The following is a 20815-nucleotide window of genomic DNA, read 5'->3' as shown; positions in this document are numbered from 1 at the left end:
TTTCCATGCGAATTCGCCTTATTGTTTTAAGCATATAATGACAAGGATGGTAACAGCACGGCGTTGGTAGAGTACAGATTAGCCCACTGCCTGTGAGAACTAATGGAAGTGTGCTGCAAGATTCCCATACAGTAAACTCACAGCTGGATGGAGCTTGCCATTGAAATTGATGAAATTGATGTATATTTTTTGTTGAACACACAAAACATTAGTTTACTACATAACCTACACTCCTAGATCCTGTCTGATAGTAGTTGTGTATTATTACTTCTTGCATAACCTCTGTTATGTTCTGGGGCTGCTTTGCTGCATCTGGCACAGAATGTCTTGAATCTGTGCAGGGTACAACAAAATCTCAAGACGATCAAGGTATTCTAGAGAGAAATGTGCAGTCCAGTGTCAGAAAGTTTGGTCTCAGTTGCAGGTCTTGGGTCTTTCAACAGGATAATGACCCAAAACACACAGCTAAAAACACCCAAGAATGGCTAAGAGCAAAACAGTGGACTATTCTGAAGTGGCCTTCTATGAGCCCTGATCTAAATCCTATTGAACATCCGTGGAAGGAGCTGAAACATGCCATCTGGAGAAGGCACCCTTCAAACCTGAGACAACTGGAGCAGTTTGCACAAGAGGAGTGGGCCAAAATACCTGCTGAGAGATACAGAAGTCTCACTGAAAGTTACAGAAATCGTTTGATTGCAGTGATTGCCTCAAAAGGTTGTGCAACAAAATATTAAGTTAAGGGTACCATCATTTTTGTCCAGGCCTGTTTCATGAGTTTGTTTTTTAAAGTAATTCTGTTGAACCACAATTCAAATGCAATGTCTGATTTTCATTGGTTAATTTTCAATGAACTTCTATTTATTATCACTTTGGTCAGATTCAAGTTATTTCTGTGACCATTGTGGGTTTTTCTTTCAGTAACAGAGGGGTACCAACAATTCTGTCCACATGTGTAGGTTAAAGGTGGCAAAAAATGGTCAAAAAGCAGCAAAAAATGGGTGAAAATGGGGATAAAAAGTGGAAAAAGGGTCAGAGAGTAGCAAAAATTTGTGAGAGGTGACCAAAAAATGAGTGGAGAGTGACTTAAATGGGCTAAAAGCAGTCAAGAGTTGCAAAAAATGGTTTTAAAAGAGGAAACAAGTGGTATGTAATGGCAAAGGGTAGTTTAAATGGGCAAAAAATGGGATAACAGTGGCAAAAAATTGGGAAAAAGTGGTTTACTGCAACTACAGCTGGAATATGTTAGAGCCCCTGTAATAAATGTTCTCATAGCTATTTTTCTTTTCTTAAGACTCCAATCCTTTGTCAAATGATTGAATAAAACACCTGTAGTGGTCTTGTGTGGGCATGCTGTCAAGTGCTTGACAACAGGATAAAAGAAGATAAAAGAAGACAGTGGGATAAACAGATGGTAGTGACTAAATATTTTAATCCTACTTTTAACATTTTTAGGGGTGTTTTATATCCTTAAGTAAATCAAATGTTAAAAGTAAGCCATACTGGACCATATCACATCATACAGTATCATACTGTGTTACCCTGCAGTTCTCACCCTGGTGTGTTTTTGCTTTGTGACTTTTCAATGCAACAAATTTTCTTTTATTGAAAAGGGAAGTATTGACTTTTGCAGATGCATCTTCATTTTGAGTCCTCCTTGAGTTTTTCATAAGGGCCCCCTCTGTAGTAAAAATCGTAAATTACAGACCTCTTAAAGTAACATAACATCTGTGTTTTGCTTTAATGTTTGTTGTTAAATTACATAAGTTTAGAAGAAATTAAAATGGTTGATAAAAATATGCTAAAGAGTGTACATGCACACATACTTTTTGGAGCCACCCAGGTTGGAAAGCCTGGACACACCCCCAGAATAAATCAAAAGTACAACTAATGATTAACATTAAAATTATGAGTGTGATAATTATTAGTTAGTCCTTTGACCTTCATGTCCTGCTGTCTGCCTTTCACCTCAACCAGGGTGACTTACTCCCAAATGTTGCAGTGTGGGAGTTCTTATCAAGAATTGATGGTGCCTTTCAGCTGAAAACTTGACAAGCCTTACTTATCAGGCATCTCAAAAGTACGATTCCCCAGTGCTTAATAAGCTCTGGCTTTCAAATTATAATGAATGAGGCCCTGAAATTACCTGATGAGTCATCTTAGATTAGTTTGAATGGGCTCGTACAACGTTAATGGAAAGACTTTCTCAAAACCTAAATGCACCGCGGCAAACAAGAAGAAGCTGCTAGGAGAGGAGGGTCATGCCCGAAAAAAGTCGAGCTTGGATCAGTGAGCAAACTAGATTTTGCTTTTAGTGACTTCAAAGGGTAGGCTGATGTAGATGGAGGCTTGTGAGTCTATTTTGGTGGTCGACACGGTCCTGTATGCAACTGCAGACTGAGCAGAGAGTTCTTTTAATGGGCAATGATCTTTGGTACAGTCACTGATGTGATGGACGGAGTACAATCACCATAAAAATAAAACAGATGACACAGAGTGCACTGCAAAATCATTTGAATGGCTAATAAACATAAGCCTTTGTGGAAATGAACTGCTCAAGTGGAAATGCCTCAGTGTGCTGCAGAAGCTCTTCATATACATATTTTAGGAAATGAGTATGTCCTGCCAAAGTCGCTTACTGGTGAATCAAAGATAGCCTTGATGGAAGTCAAAAAGTAGCAACCACAAAGAAGTGATTCACAGGAAAACTTAGTGACTTCGTTTATATTTACTTACCAGAAGTTGACCAGGAAAGGATGTTCAAGGTTCTGCATGATCTGCAGCTCTTTCAGGACATTCCTCACTTCATTCCGTTCCACGCATTTCAGCTTGTTCATGTACTTCATGGCGTACATCTTCTTAGTGTCCTTCTTCTGTACAATGCAAACCTGGCAACAGCAAAGAGGAGACATGTCTTTACTGCTGCCATGAAAATGGTCTGAATACTGTATTAGTGGAGGCTGCTGAAGTGACTCTTGTTAAGTCTTCTTAAACCATCAGCATCATGTAAAGCTCCATAAAACATTCAATACTTTAATACAATAACATTCCTGCATGTTCAAAAGGGATAACATGTATGTTATTTTTGATTAATAGTTACAAAAGGTACCAAGATTATAAAAATACCTTTTATTTCATAAGATGGGTGAACAAGAGAATGACAAAACCAACAAAAACTGCTGTTGAGATAGTGTGAAGGAGTTTGCCTGCTATTTATGGTTCTGAAAACTCAAAATGACTCAATATTACAATCTCAGGACTTCTGTTTATGTTGCTGTTGCATGAAAAAAGGGTCAAAATCATTTTTTGCAAGTATTTTTCACATTTAAAATTCTGGAATATTGTTTTTTATTTACATTAATTTGTAGAAATTAGTTTCTACTTTGACATTCAAGATGTTTTTTTTTTTTTTTTCTTTTGCCAAAAAAGTCCAATTACCATGACTTATTAATAAAATCAATGAAAGGGTTAAACGTGTAAGAGTATGAATATTTTTTTCTTTTGGATGATGCAAAAATCCTGACCTTTTTTGCAAAGCAGTGGTTGCTTTTCCATCTTTTACTCCAATTTGTCTTGAACTTAACTGCCAGAGCACATGAGGTGTTGTGCAATAACCCGAAATGTGCGTCTAATGAGTCCACACGGAAACTTCTAGATTTCTCTTTAATCTCTGCGATCAGCAATTTAATCCTCTCATAAGACGTTAAACTTTTCACACCGGTATGTTGAGAATTTTAAAGATGGGAATCATCATGTTAGCTTTCATTAAAATGCCTGCAGGGAGTGTAGATATGTTTTTCCAAACTGCATAAAAAATGCTGCCAAACAGCACAAACCATCCTCACGTAAGTAGAAATTACCAGTTAGTCTGATATGACGTAGAAAATAACACTTAATTCAATCTGTTTATCTGCTCTGTCATTATGTTTATATATCAAACCATATGTGATTACCTCCTTTATGGCGTGTGGGCAATCAGGCTGCTTTTGAGATGCAATGATGTCACAGCCTACATTTATTTGTAGTGCCTATCTGTTCTCTGAGCGTCAATAAGTCAGTGATTACTGCTATCTAAGAGAGTGATCTGTAGAGCAGCTGGCACGGTTAATCAGCACAACCCTGATCACATCACTCCTCCCATTGAGCAGCTTGCTGTTCACCGTGATCAGACTGCTTATCTGCTGGTGGACACAGTGGAGATGTGTGTATACATGCACGTGGGAGGGAGTGTGTGCTGTTAGTGGCGATGTAAATTACTCTGCACTGTATGGATTAACAGCGAGTAAAAACATGGCTGCCATCACCTCAGATCTGCAATCATGGATTTGTTGTTAATCCTGAGAAAATAAATCTGGCTGTTCTTAACTGTGCGTGATAATATTGTTTTTAGAGTGAGGGGATAAGTTTATTATCGGTTACATGTTGGTCTGCTGATAACCTGTAACACTTTATTGTTTTGGCAGCTGCTGTAAGGGCACACTTGTCATTGCCAAGCTGAAATGCTTCCAGTTGCTAATTGTTGTCTGATTTGAAGAAAATATTAATAACTTTAGGTCCTGGACTTTTAGATTGACAAAAGTTTAAATCAGCTTGATTCAGGAAATTATGATGGGTGTTTTTCAATATGCTTGATCTTTAAAAGTTTAGATCAATGGTGTAGTAAATTGAGTCAAACCAGTGTTGAAACTAATAAGTAGTTGAAGCCCTAAGTGTACATAAACTTTATGAACCACATATGATATTCAGTGTGCTTATGACATCAGTGTGGGTAACAAAAATTGACGTTAATTGGCAGGGGAAGAAAGAGACAGCAGGAAAATGTCAGACAGCGATGAGAAGTTAAATGTTCAAGCGGGATAAGAAGTGAAACTGACTCCAAATTTAAATGAATAAATACATTAATCCTACATTTTACCTATATAGGAGTAATTTATATCTTCATCTTATTAGACAGTTATCATTATAAAATTGCACTGCAATAAATTAATTATTTTCAACAATTGTGACATGGTATTGTTTTATATGTAACATATTGTATTGCAACCGTCAAAAAATACACGTCTATTGTAAAAGTAAAATTACTGATCTATAAATCTTCTTAAGTAAAAGTAAAAACTATTTAATTTGAATTTTTCAAACTGAGTAGATACTGAGGAGTGGTCCAGTAGAATATGATCTTTCCTTATTGGCAACAACATGAAAATAGTGTCTCCAGTAACTTTGTTCAGGTAAAGTCACACTTCTATGATAAAGTAAAATACCACAGCTGTTTTGAGTTAAGATGTAAAATCCATCTCTCACAATAGGCCAATATTTGAACATTAATTTCAGCTGATACGGGTATTTGAATTAAGTTTAGACCTAAAGCTTTAGTCTTTAAAACACAGAATTCAAAATGTAAAAAAATTCAGTCTTTGAGATAAACTCCTCCCAGACATCATAAACTTCAACTCTCTATTTTCAAATCCCATATCAAAACCCATTTTTTCAAACTGGCATATTTGGTCTGACTTATTTATACTGGCAGAAATACTGGCAGAAATGTTCATATCTGTTGATACTGACTATTCACTTTTTAAGCAGGCGATACCAAGTACAAGGACAGTTAGTCTGTTTAAACTTACTAAAGCAAAAGTAAAAGAACTGATTTCAAAATGTACTCAAAAAGTAAAAGTACACAAAAAGCTTCTTAAAGTGGGGGTATTATGCCTTTTTTCAAGGCTTTACGCATCTCTCTGATACCCATGTAGTAGCTTCACATGGTTTACAGCTCAAAAAACTCCTCATGTTTCTCACACTGGCGTCCTGAAAAACCCTTATTTTAACCTCCATCTGAAACACTTTGTTTTCGCTGCTGTCTCTTTAACTGTGTTACTAAATGGCTAAAAGGCCTTGTGGGGGCGGTCTGTTCCGCTTTGCCGGCAGCACGGACAAACCAGTCAGGAGATCTTATTGCAATGACCTCATCAGTTCACTCCATCGAAATGTTGTCTCAGGAAGATCTCGGAGAGATTCTCAACGAACCGTTTTCATCAGTTTACACTCTAATTCCAAGATTTCTGCCACATATGTTTATCTTGCGGTTTGAAAATTTGCATACGTGAAGTATGGACACTCAACATTGTGACTTTATATTTATGTTTTAAAAATCATAGCCTTGCCTGCTGGTGCTAACAGATGCACTGACAGTCTCACTCATGGTCTCACTGGATGACTGGAAGTCATGGCAGAGGGTGAATATTACTCTTTTCCTCCCAGCATTGTGAGTATTCTCGCTACAATTTGCTGTCTTTCTCTCCGTAATGTTCCGACCGGGTGTATGTCTTTCAAACTCTACAGACTCCAAAACTTTGAATGAAAACAAACCCAAAATGCTGCTGGGATTGAAGTTACTCATGTCCGCCATCTCCTGGTGTAAAGTGGTAACAGCGCAGACCTCCGCCATTAGCTCTATCTCCCTATAGTAAAGAATCCTTTAAAAATTCCTGGATCCAGACGGTGATCCAGATCACTCCCAAAATCTAATCAGTTCTTCCTTATGCCATGTCTGACATTTCCTGAAAATTTCATCAAACCTGTCAATAACTGTTTGAGTTATGTTGCTAACAAACAAACAAACAAACAAACTAACTAACTAACAAACCCACCCGATCACATAACCTCCTTGGCAGAGGTAATAAACTTATAGTGAACTTACATACCGTCTGGAAATCATTTAAATATATTTAAGCCTCATTATCATTAATGGTTGTCATGATAATTACAATATGAACAGTATGATAACAGTGGGGGATTTTTTCACCTTTATCATTAATACCACTAACCACTACATCTCTATGTATGGTACTTATATCTTTTTGTATGATAAACTTGGCTAATTCACTTTTGTTTTGTGTGGCACACATACAGTGCTTAGCAAATTTATTAGACCACCTGTCATATTTGCCTCAAAGACCATCCAGCATCATGAAGTGACTCTTTCATTTTCAGTGAGGTCTCCACGTTTTACCATTTTGAACAGGAATGAGGAATTTCAAACTGAATCCACCCAAATTTGAGCCGGCTCACTGGGCTTCTCTTAGAAGTCAGAAATTAATCAAGCATAACATTCAACCACTAAAACTCATTTTTCTCTTCAGGAATGCAAGTAAATAACTATAATTTGACATATTCATCAAGAAATAATAATGTGCTTGACTATTTTTTCAGTTTTCTTGTAAATCAGTAAATTTGAAAATTCATGGATAACAATAGTAATTATATTTTGGCATTAAAAATATCATTTGTGTTAAAGAGCTTCTACATATTGGTTTATTAACCATTGCAGAAACATAAAAAATGATTTTGGTAATTACCAATGCTGTTAATTTAGGGCAGCTGTGGCATAAACCTTACTTTGGTTGGGATTAGGGTGGTCTAATAAATTTGTTAAGCACTGTAACTTAACCTTGCATAGCAGATAGATTTGCCAGACTCCATCTCTGTTATCAGGCAAATCCATCTTGAAAGCTATAATCCACACTGTTGTACCAAACCAAACGCCATTCAGACCAATCAGCTTCATTTGAGTAGAACGAGGAGGTTACAGTATTGGGCGGGGTTTAGTTGGAATTAAGGCCGTTTGTAATGGCTGATTCTAGTGTGGTGATTAGCTCAGATATCCAACTTTTGTATAGCGTCAATTTTACTAGAACTTGACCACGTTTCTACATGAAATAAAGAATAATTTCGTGATGTGTTTCCTCTTCTGCCGACCTGCTTCAGCATGAGTTTGTGATAGCTATGGGGGGAAGGGTTAGCTGCACTGTGAATGGTTGCATACAATGGCTGCTAGTAGAGTGACTAGCTTGGACTTAGCCACAACAATGGTTTTGTTGGAACTGGACAACATTTCTTTGTCAAAACAAGGGCATAGAGCAACAATGAAAGCTTTTCATGATAGGAGAGATGTTTTTGTTCGTCTCCTGGCCTGCTTTGACATGGAGTTGCGATCATTACAAGTGGGGTTTGCCGGCGTATCCAATGGCTGCCGCTGCTGTAGCTATTAGCTCAGATGCAGCTGTAGGAAAGCGGCCGTTTAATCAGAACTGGACCACATTTCTTTTTGAAACAGAAGCAAAGAGCCACACCAAAAGCTTGTCTTGGCAGTGAAGATGTTTATGCACGTCTCCCGACCGGCCTTGGCATCAATTTTATTCATAGAAAAGCTCTGCCATTAACAATCTACGGTGGCGGTAACCGTTAGTTTAAGAGAAGCATGTTCATACAATGTCCTATTGTCTTGTCGCTGTGATTGGCCTGTGATAAATGTGACAGACGGAATGTTCCTCCAATCAACTTCTGAGAATTTTTTGAAAAATCCTGCCCTTCCTAAAAGCTTTCAATGGGAGCTTTCCCAGATGAATGCTGAAATACATCCACGCAATAGATATTTGAAACAGTCAATCTGGTGTATCAGGCTAAACATAATTGGTTTCCTCTTTGGGTTTCAGATTTATTTATCAGAGATCTAAAAAATACTACACCACTGTTAATTTTTACTTCAGAAAGAAAACAGTTTGACAAAGATGGACTTACTTTTCCAAAGCTTCCTTTTCCTATTGCCCTCAGGATTTGGAAGTGGTCAAAATTAACTGCAAGAGACAAAAGTTTAAAATTCAACATTAAATCACACCAAAATTCAGACTGAATTTCTATTGAAATAATCAGGAAAAACTCAACAGGATTAAAACAGATTTCCATACTTTCCAGTTAAACATGCAAAAGGATTCAACTCAGGAGTACATCATGTACTAAATACTGAGGAAAAAAAAATATATGTCCCAAAATAAAATAAGTGCTACAGATGGATGGAGAAACTGAATGAAAATGTCACTATTATGAAATTACTCTAGGTCTATAAGTCATTTTAAATGGAAGCAGATGAATGGATTGTACAATAGGTTGACTTTGAGATTTGCTTCAGGCTTATTTGAACAATGCCCACGCTTAAGCTGGAGCAGATGGAGGTCTCTGTGGCGACCACAGGTCACTGACATTATAGCAGAGAATTGAAATAAGCGTCAGCAGGAGTGCTCTTTATGATCACTGCATGCTTTTCTGCTGAAAAAAACCTTTTTTCTATCAAAGTAATACCTCTACTCTGTATCATCCTCTTTTCTGCATACACATACAACACAAACTCAACCAGAGCTTAAGAGCCTGTCTCACTCTCCTGCGTCTATCAGCGACGTTTATCACCAATTGAAACCGGATGGGGCTGTTTGTTTCTTGCTGCCATGACAACCAGGACAGAAGGTTTTCCCTCTCTTGTCGTTTCCCCGAGGATGGAACATCTGCTGCCCACTCCCTGCACTTATCTCACCATACACACACAGATGCACACAAAATACTTTTTTTTTTTTTTCAAAAACGTGACGCCTGAAAGCATCACCTGCTTCCCTTATAACACACACTTATATATACACACATTTTGCCTGCAGTCACTGGATCTATTGGATGTGACAGTTAATGATATGCTCTGTTAGTCACGTATCGCTGGCACTTCCTCCTCACACACTATCCGTGCTGGAGTGTTTACACAACCAACTCCATGCATAGAAGTACAGATGACTGTGTGCACACTCAACATACAAAGACACACACTCCAGATAAACACAGTCATCTTCCTGCAAAGCTAGAGAGACTGATGTGGTCATGGATGAGAGGCAGAGAGAGATAGTGATTCAAAGGGAAAAAAGGAGAGAGAGGCAGACAGAGAGTGAGACGGTCTGGGATGGATTCATACTGTAGCAGCAGTAGATTTCTGAATGGTTTAATGTGCTGTATTAGATGATGGACACATGCGTAACGGAGCGTGTAATGATTGAAATCTGTAAATGAGTGGAATTGACACACTGACAGCCCTTTTTCCAGCCTAAACCAACAGAGGAACTCATCTGCTAGTCAATTTGAATCTGACTGACACATGCTAATCAGTCTGGATTGATGTAATCACGCTTACTGTGTTTGCATGACTTGCACTGAACTAATGTCTATGCCTCTCTATCTCTGTCTATCAGAAGTTGTCTGTATTCCTGTCTTTGTGTATCAACCTTGAGCTGACTTGGATTAAAAATGCCTGTGTGTCTTTCAGCAGTAAAGGCTCCAATTTCCTAAAAACAAACACCAAAGTGGTTCTATTTATACGCAGATGCCTCATATATTTTGGGCTGCATGTAAATTCTCTCCATAGACATCCACAACCACCCTCATAGACACAATCTGGCATCATTTCTGTTATGCAGATCCTCCAACAAAAAACTTTTTTCGACGCTTCTTTCTGGAAATGGTTAAAAAATTTTGTAAACCTCCCCAGAGGATTGCTCAATATGAAACATTATACCAGCAGTCGTCTCTATTTCTCACTCTGTGTATCAAGACTTTAGTCCTTACAGGTTTGCCCTGACCCTTGGCTCCTTTTCCCCACCCCTCTATATATCTCCCTGATTTCCTACTCTACCCACTGTCCTATCCACATGAGGGTGTTTAGATGATACAGCCATTTTTCTATTGCTCCCATGTTTGTGTATGGTAACTTAAAGGCATTTAAAAAAATGGGCCACTTCATTATAGACATGCTGTCTCAGTCTGTTCATACCGCTTTCTCTCTTTTCCTTTTATTCCCATCAGTTTGTATTTTCTCTTTAATTTGGAATCAGAATATAAAGTCATGGGCATAAGTTTCAGACAGGTAGGGAATTAGGAATCATCATGGGGCCTGATGGGGTGGGGCTAAGTGCTTGACACATGTCATCACATTTTTTTCAACAGATTAATTTCCCATGCCCCTGGTAATATGCAAGGAGATCCAGAGCACTACTGGAGTTGTGTTAATCTTCCTTTCTGCCTGATGTTTCCCTACTGTACCTCAATTTCTGCTTGCCTAAAAGTTCTGCACAGTACTGTATATGTAACATCCATTTAAAAAACTGCCTCCTCTAAACCATGAACCTGAATACCTCATTTGGTTCACTTTGTCTACTGTCATGCTCTGGAATGACAATTAACGTCCTTAAATCCTTAAAATCCCAAGAAAATACATAAAACAACAATGTTTAGATCCTGTCCCATAACACTTTTCAACTAACTAAGCTGGTCTCATGATTCCAGCCCCAAGCAAAATTATTCCTTCTAGAGATTTAAATCTTTAAAAATAATCCACACAAACAGATGGTTTAGTTTCACTTTAAAGACTGAGACATTCCCTAACATCTTTGGTGCTGTAGTTTTAATTATCTTATCTTAAAAACCGAACTCTTTTCAATCTATTTTTAATTTAAGTCTTAGTCTTTTGATTAAGTTGTAGTTTTAGTCTAATTTTAGTTGAGGAAAACTCAAGAACATTTTCATCTAGTTTTAGTCCATAAAAAGTCCTCACATTTTAGTCTGTCCTGGTACCAAATCATGTTGAGTCCTGCACATTCTGCTAAACCTGGGATCCCTGCTTTCTACAGCTGAGGCAGAAAAATACAGATGCATCAAATTTTGACAGGTTTACCCAGAGTGAGAAAATATCATGGATTTTGACGGTCTGACAAAAACTAAATTAAGTTTTAGTCTCATTTTAGTTATCTTGACAAGAACTAAACTTTACATCTGAGTATAACTAATTATCTATTGTTATTTAGCCTTAGTCTAGTCTTTCTCTTGGGGAAAAGGTTATCAGTAAATGATTTTAGTAATAGTTTTAGTCAAGCAAATAAGCCAACTACAACGAATGCTACTTTCGCAAAGCCTCTACATGTCTAGTTTTTTTTTTTTTTTTGCAATGGTCAAAATGGTAATAATTGTTTCGTGAATAATTTATTAAGGTGTTCATAGCATTTGCCCCCTCATGTTTGTTTATGAAGTGGGCAAAATATTAGGAACACTTTAATGGCAAGTAAGATTAATACATCCCTAGAACCCATCCCTCCACCCACCCACTACCTAAGGTCATCTTTTTTTTGTATCTAATCATGTCATTTTTCTGTCATTTTCTTACTGCCTCTTGATCGGTTTGTTTGTTTGTTAGTTTGTTAGCGACATAACTGAAAAAGTTATGGACAGATTTTGATGAAATTTTCAGGAAATGCCAGAAATGGCATGAAGAAGAACTGATTAGATTTTGGGTGTGATCCAGATCACCGTCTGGATCCAGGAATTTTTTAAAAGGTTTTTTACTGTTGGGAGATAGAGCTAATGGCGGAAGTCTGTGCTCTCCGAGTGCTTTTGTAGTTACACTTGTATTTAACATTTTTCACTCAGAGAAAATGAACTTATTTTGCCTCAAATGACTTAAGCTTGACTTAAATGTGCAGCTGCTTCTAGTAGCACATTAGCAAACTAGCAGATGCAAAAGTTACCTGGAACACTAATGGTACCAATTCTACTTTGTCACAGATACGGCGTTCAATGAGGGTTCCAAGTCTCCATTGTTCCACAGTCAATTCTTAGATCAAGATAGATTCTCCAGATCTGTGCCTGTCTCTGATCTCTGCGGGCACTTCTTTTGGCCTCATGGCTTGGCTTTTGCACCATGCAATGTCAGTTGGGAGGCCTTTTATAGAAAGGTTTGTCTTTCCAAATAATGTCCAATCAATTTAAGTTACTAAGATTAAGTAAGATTAATTTCAAGTGCGTTGCAAAGGGTCTGAACACTTATGTCAAAGTGATATTTCGGTTTTTTCTTTTTCATTACTTGCAAAATTTCTAAAATTCTGTTTTCTCTTTGTCATTATGGGATACTGAGTGCAGATAAGAGAAAAATGAATTTAAATAACTGGCTGCAGCATAGCAAAGTTTAAAACAGTGAAGGGGGTCTGAATACTTTCTGAATTCACTGTATACAGTCTATATATACAGTTTAGCCATTGCCCTATTGCTCCCATGTTTCCGTATGGTAACTTAATGACGTTTCCAAAATTAGCCAGCTCATTGTAGACATGTCATCTCATTCTCTCTCTTATCCTTTCATTCCCATCTGTCACCCAGGAGCCTGTAAATCACTTAAGAACCCAGTGACATAGGAACATCAGAGCTCCTGCTGTTGCTCCGACAACTGAAACAGAACCCATGGGTCCCCGCCGTGTGAATAAAGCATGATCAGCAGTAAACAGGGCCTGTCCATTAAGCAGAGTCCACAGCATACACAAGGTAGGAAACCGTATGTGGCACACAAGGAATACAAGCGGTACACACATTATTCTCAGGGGAGATAAACGTGTCATGACAGAGTTCACCTTCATGCATCATGCTCTGTAAATCAAATAATATGGGCTGAGTATGAAGTACAGGATATGAATCTATCTCTGCAATGACGCAACCAGGAAAACAGTAAATAGTAGAGTATTTCTGCAAGTAAATCCAAATGATTTTCTTGCAGAAATTTGGGGGAATATTAACAAATGCAGAAAACCCGTTTTGAAATGTATTCATGGCTTATTTAGAGACAAAGTATTGCTTTTGCAAACTTTTTTACTGCTTTTAAAGTCAAATATTTTTGACCAGTCTTTTTCATGTGGAAGTAAAAAATGCAAGAAGGAAGATTTTTTTATACAGGATCATATCTTGGCACACACTCAAAGAAATTGAACAAGAAAAATTCAGCAAGGAAACCTTTTTCAACCTAGACTGGTTGTCTCACTGTGGCATATAATATAAAACAGAAAATAAATGCAAAAAGCTCAACAACATCTGTTTCGAACATACATCTATCCATCCTTTTTTTGCCACTTAACCTGGCAGCAACTAAACCAGCCGCATCCAGACAATCCTCTCCCTAGCAGCCTTTCCCAACTCCTTCTTGTGGGATAATAAGGATTCCCCAACCCAGATGCGATGTTTAATCTCTCTAGTGGGTTTTGGGTCTACCTCGGGCTCTCCTGCCAGTTGGAAATGCCAGGAAAACCTCTGAAGGAAAGCACCCTAGAGGCGTCTTGATCATCAAGCCTCAAGCTCCTTCTTTGGAAGAGAAGCCGTTCCAGACTTTCCTCCAACAGACTAAGCTCTTTTTCTCTCTTATATCAAAGGAGAGCACTTTTATAAAGATGAATAATCCTTTATGAAGTTACCACCAACTAAATTTAAAACTGTCTGTCAGGGTTATTTTTAAGTGGTGAGGAACTTTGGCTAAGATTACCATTACCCTTAGATCTCAGAAATAATTATTGTTTATTATTGAATTAAAACAACAAACATAAATCCTGCCATCATAGCCTTTATGACCTTGATGCAACCTTCCTGAAGTGTAAAACTCAATTTGCATCTTTATTGCTGCTTAGAGTGAGAGCATGGTGCAAGCTCAACACGCCATGAACTGTCTGCTCAGGGAATCCTGCCTATGCACATGACGTGAGTTTCATCACACGGGGGATTACGTTGTCCCCCATGAGTTGAGCACTTTTTTCTAATTTAAAACTACCTCACCTCCAGCCCCCACCCACGCTGTTTTTGTGAGTGGAGAGCCAGAAAGGTGTGCTGTCGCATTAAATCAGAGCACAGAGAGGCTCTGTTATGAGTGACATTTCCAGAACGACACGCCATATGACTAAGCAGCGAGGTTAACCATGAATAATGATCTTCTCTTTGATAGCGGTCGCCTCCAGTGAAGAGGAAAAAGCCACAGATATGGATTTCATTAGTGTGCAGGGAGATAATGTGGCACAATCAGGGTGAAAAAATCAGTTACATTTACACAGTAATGTAATACCCTTTTCATGAGACATTCAAACAAAAACAAAGTCTAATGGTTATGGATGGGATTTTACCTTTCCTAAATAATGTAGGCTGTCTGATAAAAAGTGAACCTGCTGTTTGCTCTACAGTGAAGTAAACCTGGGAAAGCCACTCCACGTCTCACTCACAGACTTATGTAGTGTTCTTGGAGTGCAGCCAGAGTGGAATTAATTTCACAGAGATCAATATTTTCACATTGTATTATCTTCTCATGCCAGCAAATAAAGGGAAAGACATCCAAAACAAGGGTTTCGACAATCAAAGTAATCATCCCTTTTTGATGCTGACCTTTTATTCGAGAGACCTCACAAGATTCAAGCTATTTTCTGTAATCAAAAATATGAAGTGTTACCATCAGAGCAAAGATAAAAGGACAAGTGCGCCAGACCATTTGGTTGCACTCGCCAACAAGAGCCAAATCCTACAACTCCCAAACAACTGTTCTTTTAAGCACCACTTTTAGATTTTATCATCAGTGATGTGTTGACCTGATTTTTAAGGGTGCTCAGTCATAGTTAAATTTCATTTTACTACTGTTACTACTAGCAATAATCAAAGGGCTGCCGGGGGGGCTTTTAGGGCTTAAACCATGACTGTTTTCTCAAAAGCCCTGTGTTTTTTGGACTGGTACAAGTTATATTACTGCTGATTGTAATGGAGAAATGCTAAAAGGAATAGATGACAATAAACAAATGGATCCTACATTTCATTTTGATATTGGTCATCCTTTAAATCTAAAATATAAACATCTGATAGTTTTTATCCCTGTTTGAGAGACAGAAGTAAAAATTGTTGATCTTCTACAGGTATTATGTTTGCAGAATAGTGAGGACACCTTGAGATGTTGATAAAAATGATGTTGGCTGTAAATTACATTTTTTTATATGGAACTGCATAATTTTTTCCTAAATGACATAGATTTGTTTGCATTAAAAATCAAAATTTTATTAAGAATTGCTTAAAAAATTGAAGCAGAGCATGTTCCCAACTTGAGTTATGGCTAAATCTCAGATATTTACCTAATTCTGGATCCAATCCAACCTAATAATATTTAGAGTTCCTTTGTACAGCACTTTTCAAGACAGGAGCACAAAGTGCTTCACAACAGCACTTTAAAAGGTCAATTGCAAATGTAAACAGCAGCTACATACAGCTACTGCATAATCGAGTTAAAAGGGCCAGTCACAAATGTATACATGCACACCAGAGCACTGATGAAATTATCTGACTGCTTTGAAGACAAGTCTGTAAAAATGTGTCTTAAGTAGGATTTAAAAACACAAAGTGTGTCCGATGAATGCACACAAAGACTGTTCAAAAGCTGAGGTGCCATCACAGCAAAAGATGACTCAGGCAGTGTAAGCAGTCTTAATGCTGATCAAAGCCACCTTCTTTAGGCGTCAAAAGCTCACTTAAATATTCAAGTCAAGTCCATGGAAAGCTTTGTTTATGAGTAAAATTTTCAACTCAATTGTAAATGAAATTGGCCACTAACACAGTAATGCTAAAACAGAGGATATGTGAGAGATGTGTTTAAGCTAGAACACCATGATTTTCTTTAAATTTGACACAAAAACCCTCAACTATTGGTCCACATAAAGGTATAAGCTAATTCCCTCTTAATATTTAAAAAAACATAATTGATTTAATACATTGCAATATCCAGTTATATTGACAACAAGGTGTCTGCAGGTTTTTTTTCAAAGTATTACAAGTTGATGAATCAATTTAGTGAAAGTAAAGGCTTTTAAAAGAATAATAAAGTACTGAATGCAAGATAGAAATGTCTTCAAATTTGTAGATTCTTTTAATTTTTTATGCTTGTTTTCTGCTTTTGTTTTTATGTTTATTTAATCACACAAAGATTAATTTTTATTTTACTTAAAAAGAAAATCAGACCATCTTTTGTCAGCTACTTTATGGCGTCAAACCAGGGTCTTTATCCCACTGATTGAAAAATGCTCCAAGAAAGCTACAATAAGTGATACTGCCAGCATATTCTATCTCGCATCATTATTATCTTAGAATCAGCACAAAATACGTATGAAACCGTGTCACTGTCGTACTGGGCTAGGAGTTGAAGATATGATAGTGTCTTAAAATGTAAAGAGATGGTCTTAAAAATGGTCTAAAAATCTTAAATTAATGTCAGAAAAATTTTCTGTATATTTACCATTGATAAGTGGTTTATTACAAGGACAAAAAAATATTCTTCCAAAAATAGAACGAGATGACTTAATTGTTTTGCTGATTACATAGCTTAGATCGTAGGTACTCAACATTACATGCAGCAAATCAACCAATAACTCAACTGTTAACTCTGAATGTGAAGTGGCACTGTATATATTTCATATTCAATTTCTATTTCTTTATATAGCATATGGATGCATACTTTTGTTTAATGGTGACGTCAGGCCAAAACCTCGGAAATCACCACTTTTCATGGAATTAAAAACAAAAATAGTATTTTTCAATTGACGATTCTTATTGCTTTTAATTTAGTTTAAACCCACTGACAGATGGAAAGGGTAACCAATAGCACTGATTTATAAAAAAGAAAACTAAACTCGTGGAGATATGAGGTTTTGGCCCAACGCTGTCAATATGTTTTGTGGATTTGTGGTTTTGTATGAACACATGGAAATTTCTACATCTCTTAAGAAATAATCGTAAAAAATCTGCTCTGTTCAAAAATTATGTCAAAATGTTCACAAATTTAAAGATTACATTGTTTTCCTTTAACAATGCTTAACGTTAATTAACTTGAAAAAAAGTTACTCAGAAGAGAAGAATCGTAGGTATGACTTGTAAGCAAATGAAGGCAATGTCAAACTTGGCTACAGTAAGGGATCTTCCTCTTTTTTCATCACTAAGGAACAATATTGACTTGCCTATAAATAATTTCAACCATGCAATATAAATTTAATCTATAATAAGGAGGTACAAAGAATAACTTAATTCTTTAAAAATGCAGCAAAGAACTCCTCAGGTGCACTGATAATGTGGTTAACTCTGACTACAACTTGTTTAATTTCAACTTTCAACTTCAAAGTTAAACAGAATTTAGACAAGTAGGCTGGCTGTATTTTTACTCACCATCATCCGTGTCGTCAGTGACCGGAGCCTTGCTGGACTGTCCGAGCCCCATGGTTGCTCCTTGCACAGATTCTTCTCCTTCTTCTGCTCCTTTAGCTCAACTCTGCATCCAACAGCCCTTCTCCCTGAGACGCACTCATAGTCTGGTCAACACTAGCCCATCACACTCTCACGCACACATACACTGGACTGCTCAACCCTGACACACACACAAACGCAGCAGCTGGCTCCGTTTTGCTGACTTGAAGAGCTCCTGTCTTCCTCTTAATGCTCCACCTGGACACAATCACACATCATTGCAATCACACACACAGTCTGTAGAGGGCTTGGGGGAGCACTAAAGGCACTGAAGCGCTGACACACACTCAGGCAGCTCCAATACAGTGTAAGTTTCCTGTCTGTCTTCACTGCTGTTTAGATGAATGCAGGCAGACGGATGACTCCTGCCAGGAGGAGGAGGAGGAGGAGGAGGAGGAGGAGTGATATGTTTGTGGCGGTGACCCTCTGTTGAATGAGAGTCTAACCTGTGAGGGAGGAAGGAAAACATGACACCATCAGGAGAGGAGGAGGCAAAGAGGGAGGGAGGAGGAAAAAGTGGAAAGGTAAAGCTTGTGAGCAGAGCATCTTTATCTAAAGACTGATAATTTGACAAAGATCAGATAGATTAGGTAAAACAACCTCACTTAGATAAAAACTTTAAAAGCAGACAAAAAGACATTACAAAAACATTAAGGTCAGATTTAATCAATTAAAGAATTAAAGAATGACTTTGATCACCATTGTACCCTCAGGTGGGACTCATAGGGTGATGCATATTACAGTAAGCATTGAGTGACACATACATTTTGATTATATTACAGTACAGCAATTCCACAATAATCAGTATAACGACAACAACCATAAAACAATACATCATATGAAAGTATCAGACATTCAGGGGTGCTGATATCTTAATGCCAAAACTACAGTGGATTATATGGGCTTCACCCAACACTTAGAAAACGTATTCATAAAGGACAAGAACCTTAAAAATTCATTTATTTCACTATAAAACCTACATTTTGCATCATTAACTTATGAATGTCTCCTGCATCCTGGCATGGAATTATCATTATAGCAGTGCTGTTTTGCTCACTAGAATTTAAAATACAATATTTGCAATATTTCTCTCTAATTAAACAAAAACTGGTGGGGTACTAGTTCTATTAGAACTGTTTTAAGAGTGCTGAGATGAAATTTAAGGGTGCTCCAGCACTCCTTGAAGGATGTGGTTGAACTCCCTTCTATTTATGATCTTTTAATCCCCTACACCCCAGCGTGATCTCTTAGGTCTTCTGAGCAGTCCCTCCGAGTCGTCCCTCAGGTCCAGCAGAACCTCAGAAGTGACTATGCTTTTTCACAGTGAGAGCTTTGTCTGTGGAGCCCACTGCTCATTACATTCAATCAAATCACTCAAAACCCACATAAATATGAGAGGACTAATCTGCCAAAAATCTGCCACACACTAAAATTTGCTTTACTGTAGCTTCTTCAGATTCGCCCAGCATAATCAAACAGGCACACACAAGTGTGCTTGATGCACATGGTCACATGACCAATTGTCAACCAGATCAATCAGCTGACCTCAGCTGTTACATGCTATTCCCTCATAATGATGTCATAAGTAAAATCATTTTCAGTGTGCAGCGGATTATTCCTCTCTCTTGTTTACTTTACTCTAACCGACTGCCACCTGACAGCCTGGGCTGAGCACTGGGATCTCTGTTTAAGACCCACGTAAAATGTCTTTAATATGCGATTCATTTTTTTCTTCTTTTATTGTTTTGATCTTTCCGATGTTATTGTTTGTCTGTGATCTCTATTTTGATACTATATCTTATTTATCTGTCTATTATGCCCTTTCTGTGAAGCACTTTGGTCAGCTGAAGGCTGTTTTATTTGTGCTATACAAATAATCTAATAATCTAAGCCAGTCAGGAGAAGAACAGAAACATATTTTCCAAAAAGCTTTCAGTGCTGTTCATTGCTCTTCTTGGACTCAAATAAATGTTGTCCAGCTTTGATAAAAACTGCTTAATGCTATGATTACCCCTGAGCTAATTGCGATGCTGGTCACCATCGTTTACCAGCTTGCATTACAACTAGGGCTGAGCGATTTCCAAAAATAATCTAATTGCAACCCCCACCCCAATATTGTGATTGCAATTTAATATGCAATTATTCTTAGTTCAATCTTATGTATTTTTGACAAATTCAAGCAATAAATAATCCCATAAATAAGACCATGTGCATTGAACACAATGAAATTATTTCAGAAGCAATTAATCCATAGTACCTTGAATCTGAATATGGGGGTGCAACAAGCTTTAAGCTATAAAGGAGGCAGCTGGGGTGGAGGAGGTGTAGATGGCTACCAACTGATTGCAGCTGGAGTATGACTTTCGTGAAAAATGCTGGGCTTCATTAGTTTTATTTAGAGTGAGCTTACTATTTTTGCTCATATTGCAAATGTGATGTAATTTGCTTTGTTTAAGGGCATTATACTTTTGATGTCACTCATTTTGATTAAGAAAAACATACATAAAACACGAAAAGGAAGATTTTTGTAAACCATCATAAAACTTGAAAAGCACTCGGAGAGCGCAGACCTCCGCCATTAGCTCTATCTCCCAATAGTGAAGAATCCTTTAAAAAATCCCTGAAACCAGATGGTGATCTGGATCACTCCCAAAATCTAATCAGTTCTTCCTTATGCCATTTCCTGAAAGTTTCATCAACAAACTAACAAATGAACCCTCCCAATCACAAAACCTCCTTGGCGGAGGTAAAAATGACACTTGATTTTTTACATAATGTGCATAAAATCTCTGCTGCTGCTGAAAAAATGATTTATTAAACTGTTATTTTGACACATTTCAAGTTAAAGAAATATTGCAACATCTGCAACTTGTAAATTGCAGCA

At 37.5% G+C, this 20815-nt stretch overlaps 1 protein-coding gene across 1 annotated transcript in view; it reads right to left on the bottom strand.

Moving 5' to 3' along the window:
* Positions 1 to 17941, bottom strand: part of stk32a (serine/threonine kinase 32A) — a 107918-nt gene extending 89977 nt beyond the window's left edge. The window contains exons 1-3 of the mRNA XM_041801688.1: positions 17854 to 17941; positions 8578 to 8633; positions 2737 to 2888 (exon numbers count right to left, since the gene is read on the bottom strand). Of these exons, the coding sequence (XP_041657622.1) occupies positions 2737 to 2888; positions 8578 to 8633; positions 17854 to 17905 (260 nt within the window). The 5' untranslated portion in view covers positions 17906 to 17941. The remainder of the gene's footprint in view (positions 1 to 2736; positions 2889 to 8577; positions 8634 to 17853) is intronic.
* Between the last annotated feature and the right edge of the window lie 2874 nt (positions 17942 to 20815).

This window comes from Cheilinus undulatus, linkage group 12 (genome assembly GCF_018320785.1).
Source record: "Cheilinus undulatus linkage group 12, ASM1832078v1, whole genome shotgun sequence".
In the NCBI taxonomy this organism is placed as follows: Eukaryota; Metazoa; Chordata; class Actinopteri; order Labriformes; family Labridae; genus Cheilinus; species Cheilinus undulatus.
Note: the sequence above shows the minus strand (reverse complement) of the source record. Positions and strands in the feature narration are given on the sequence as shown.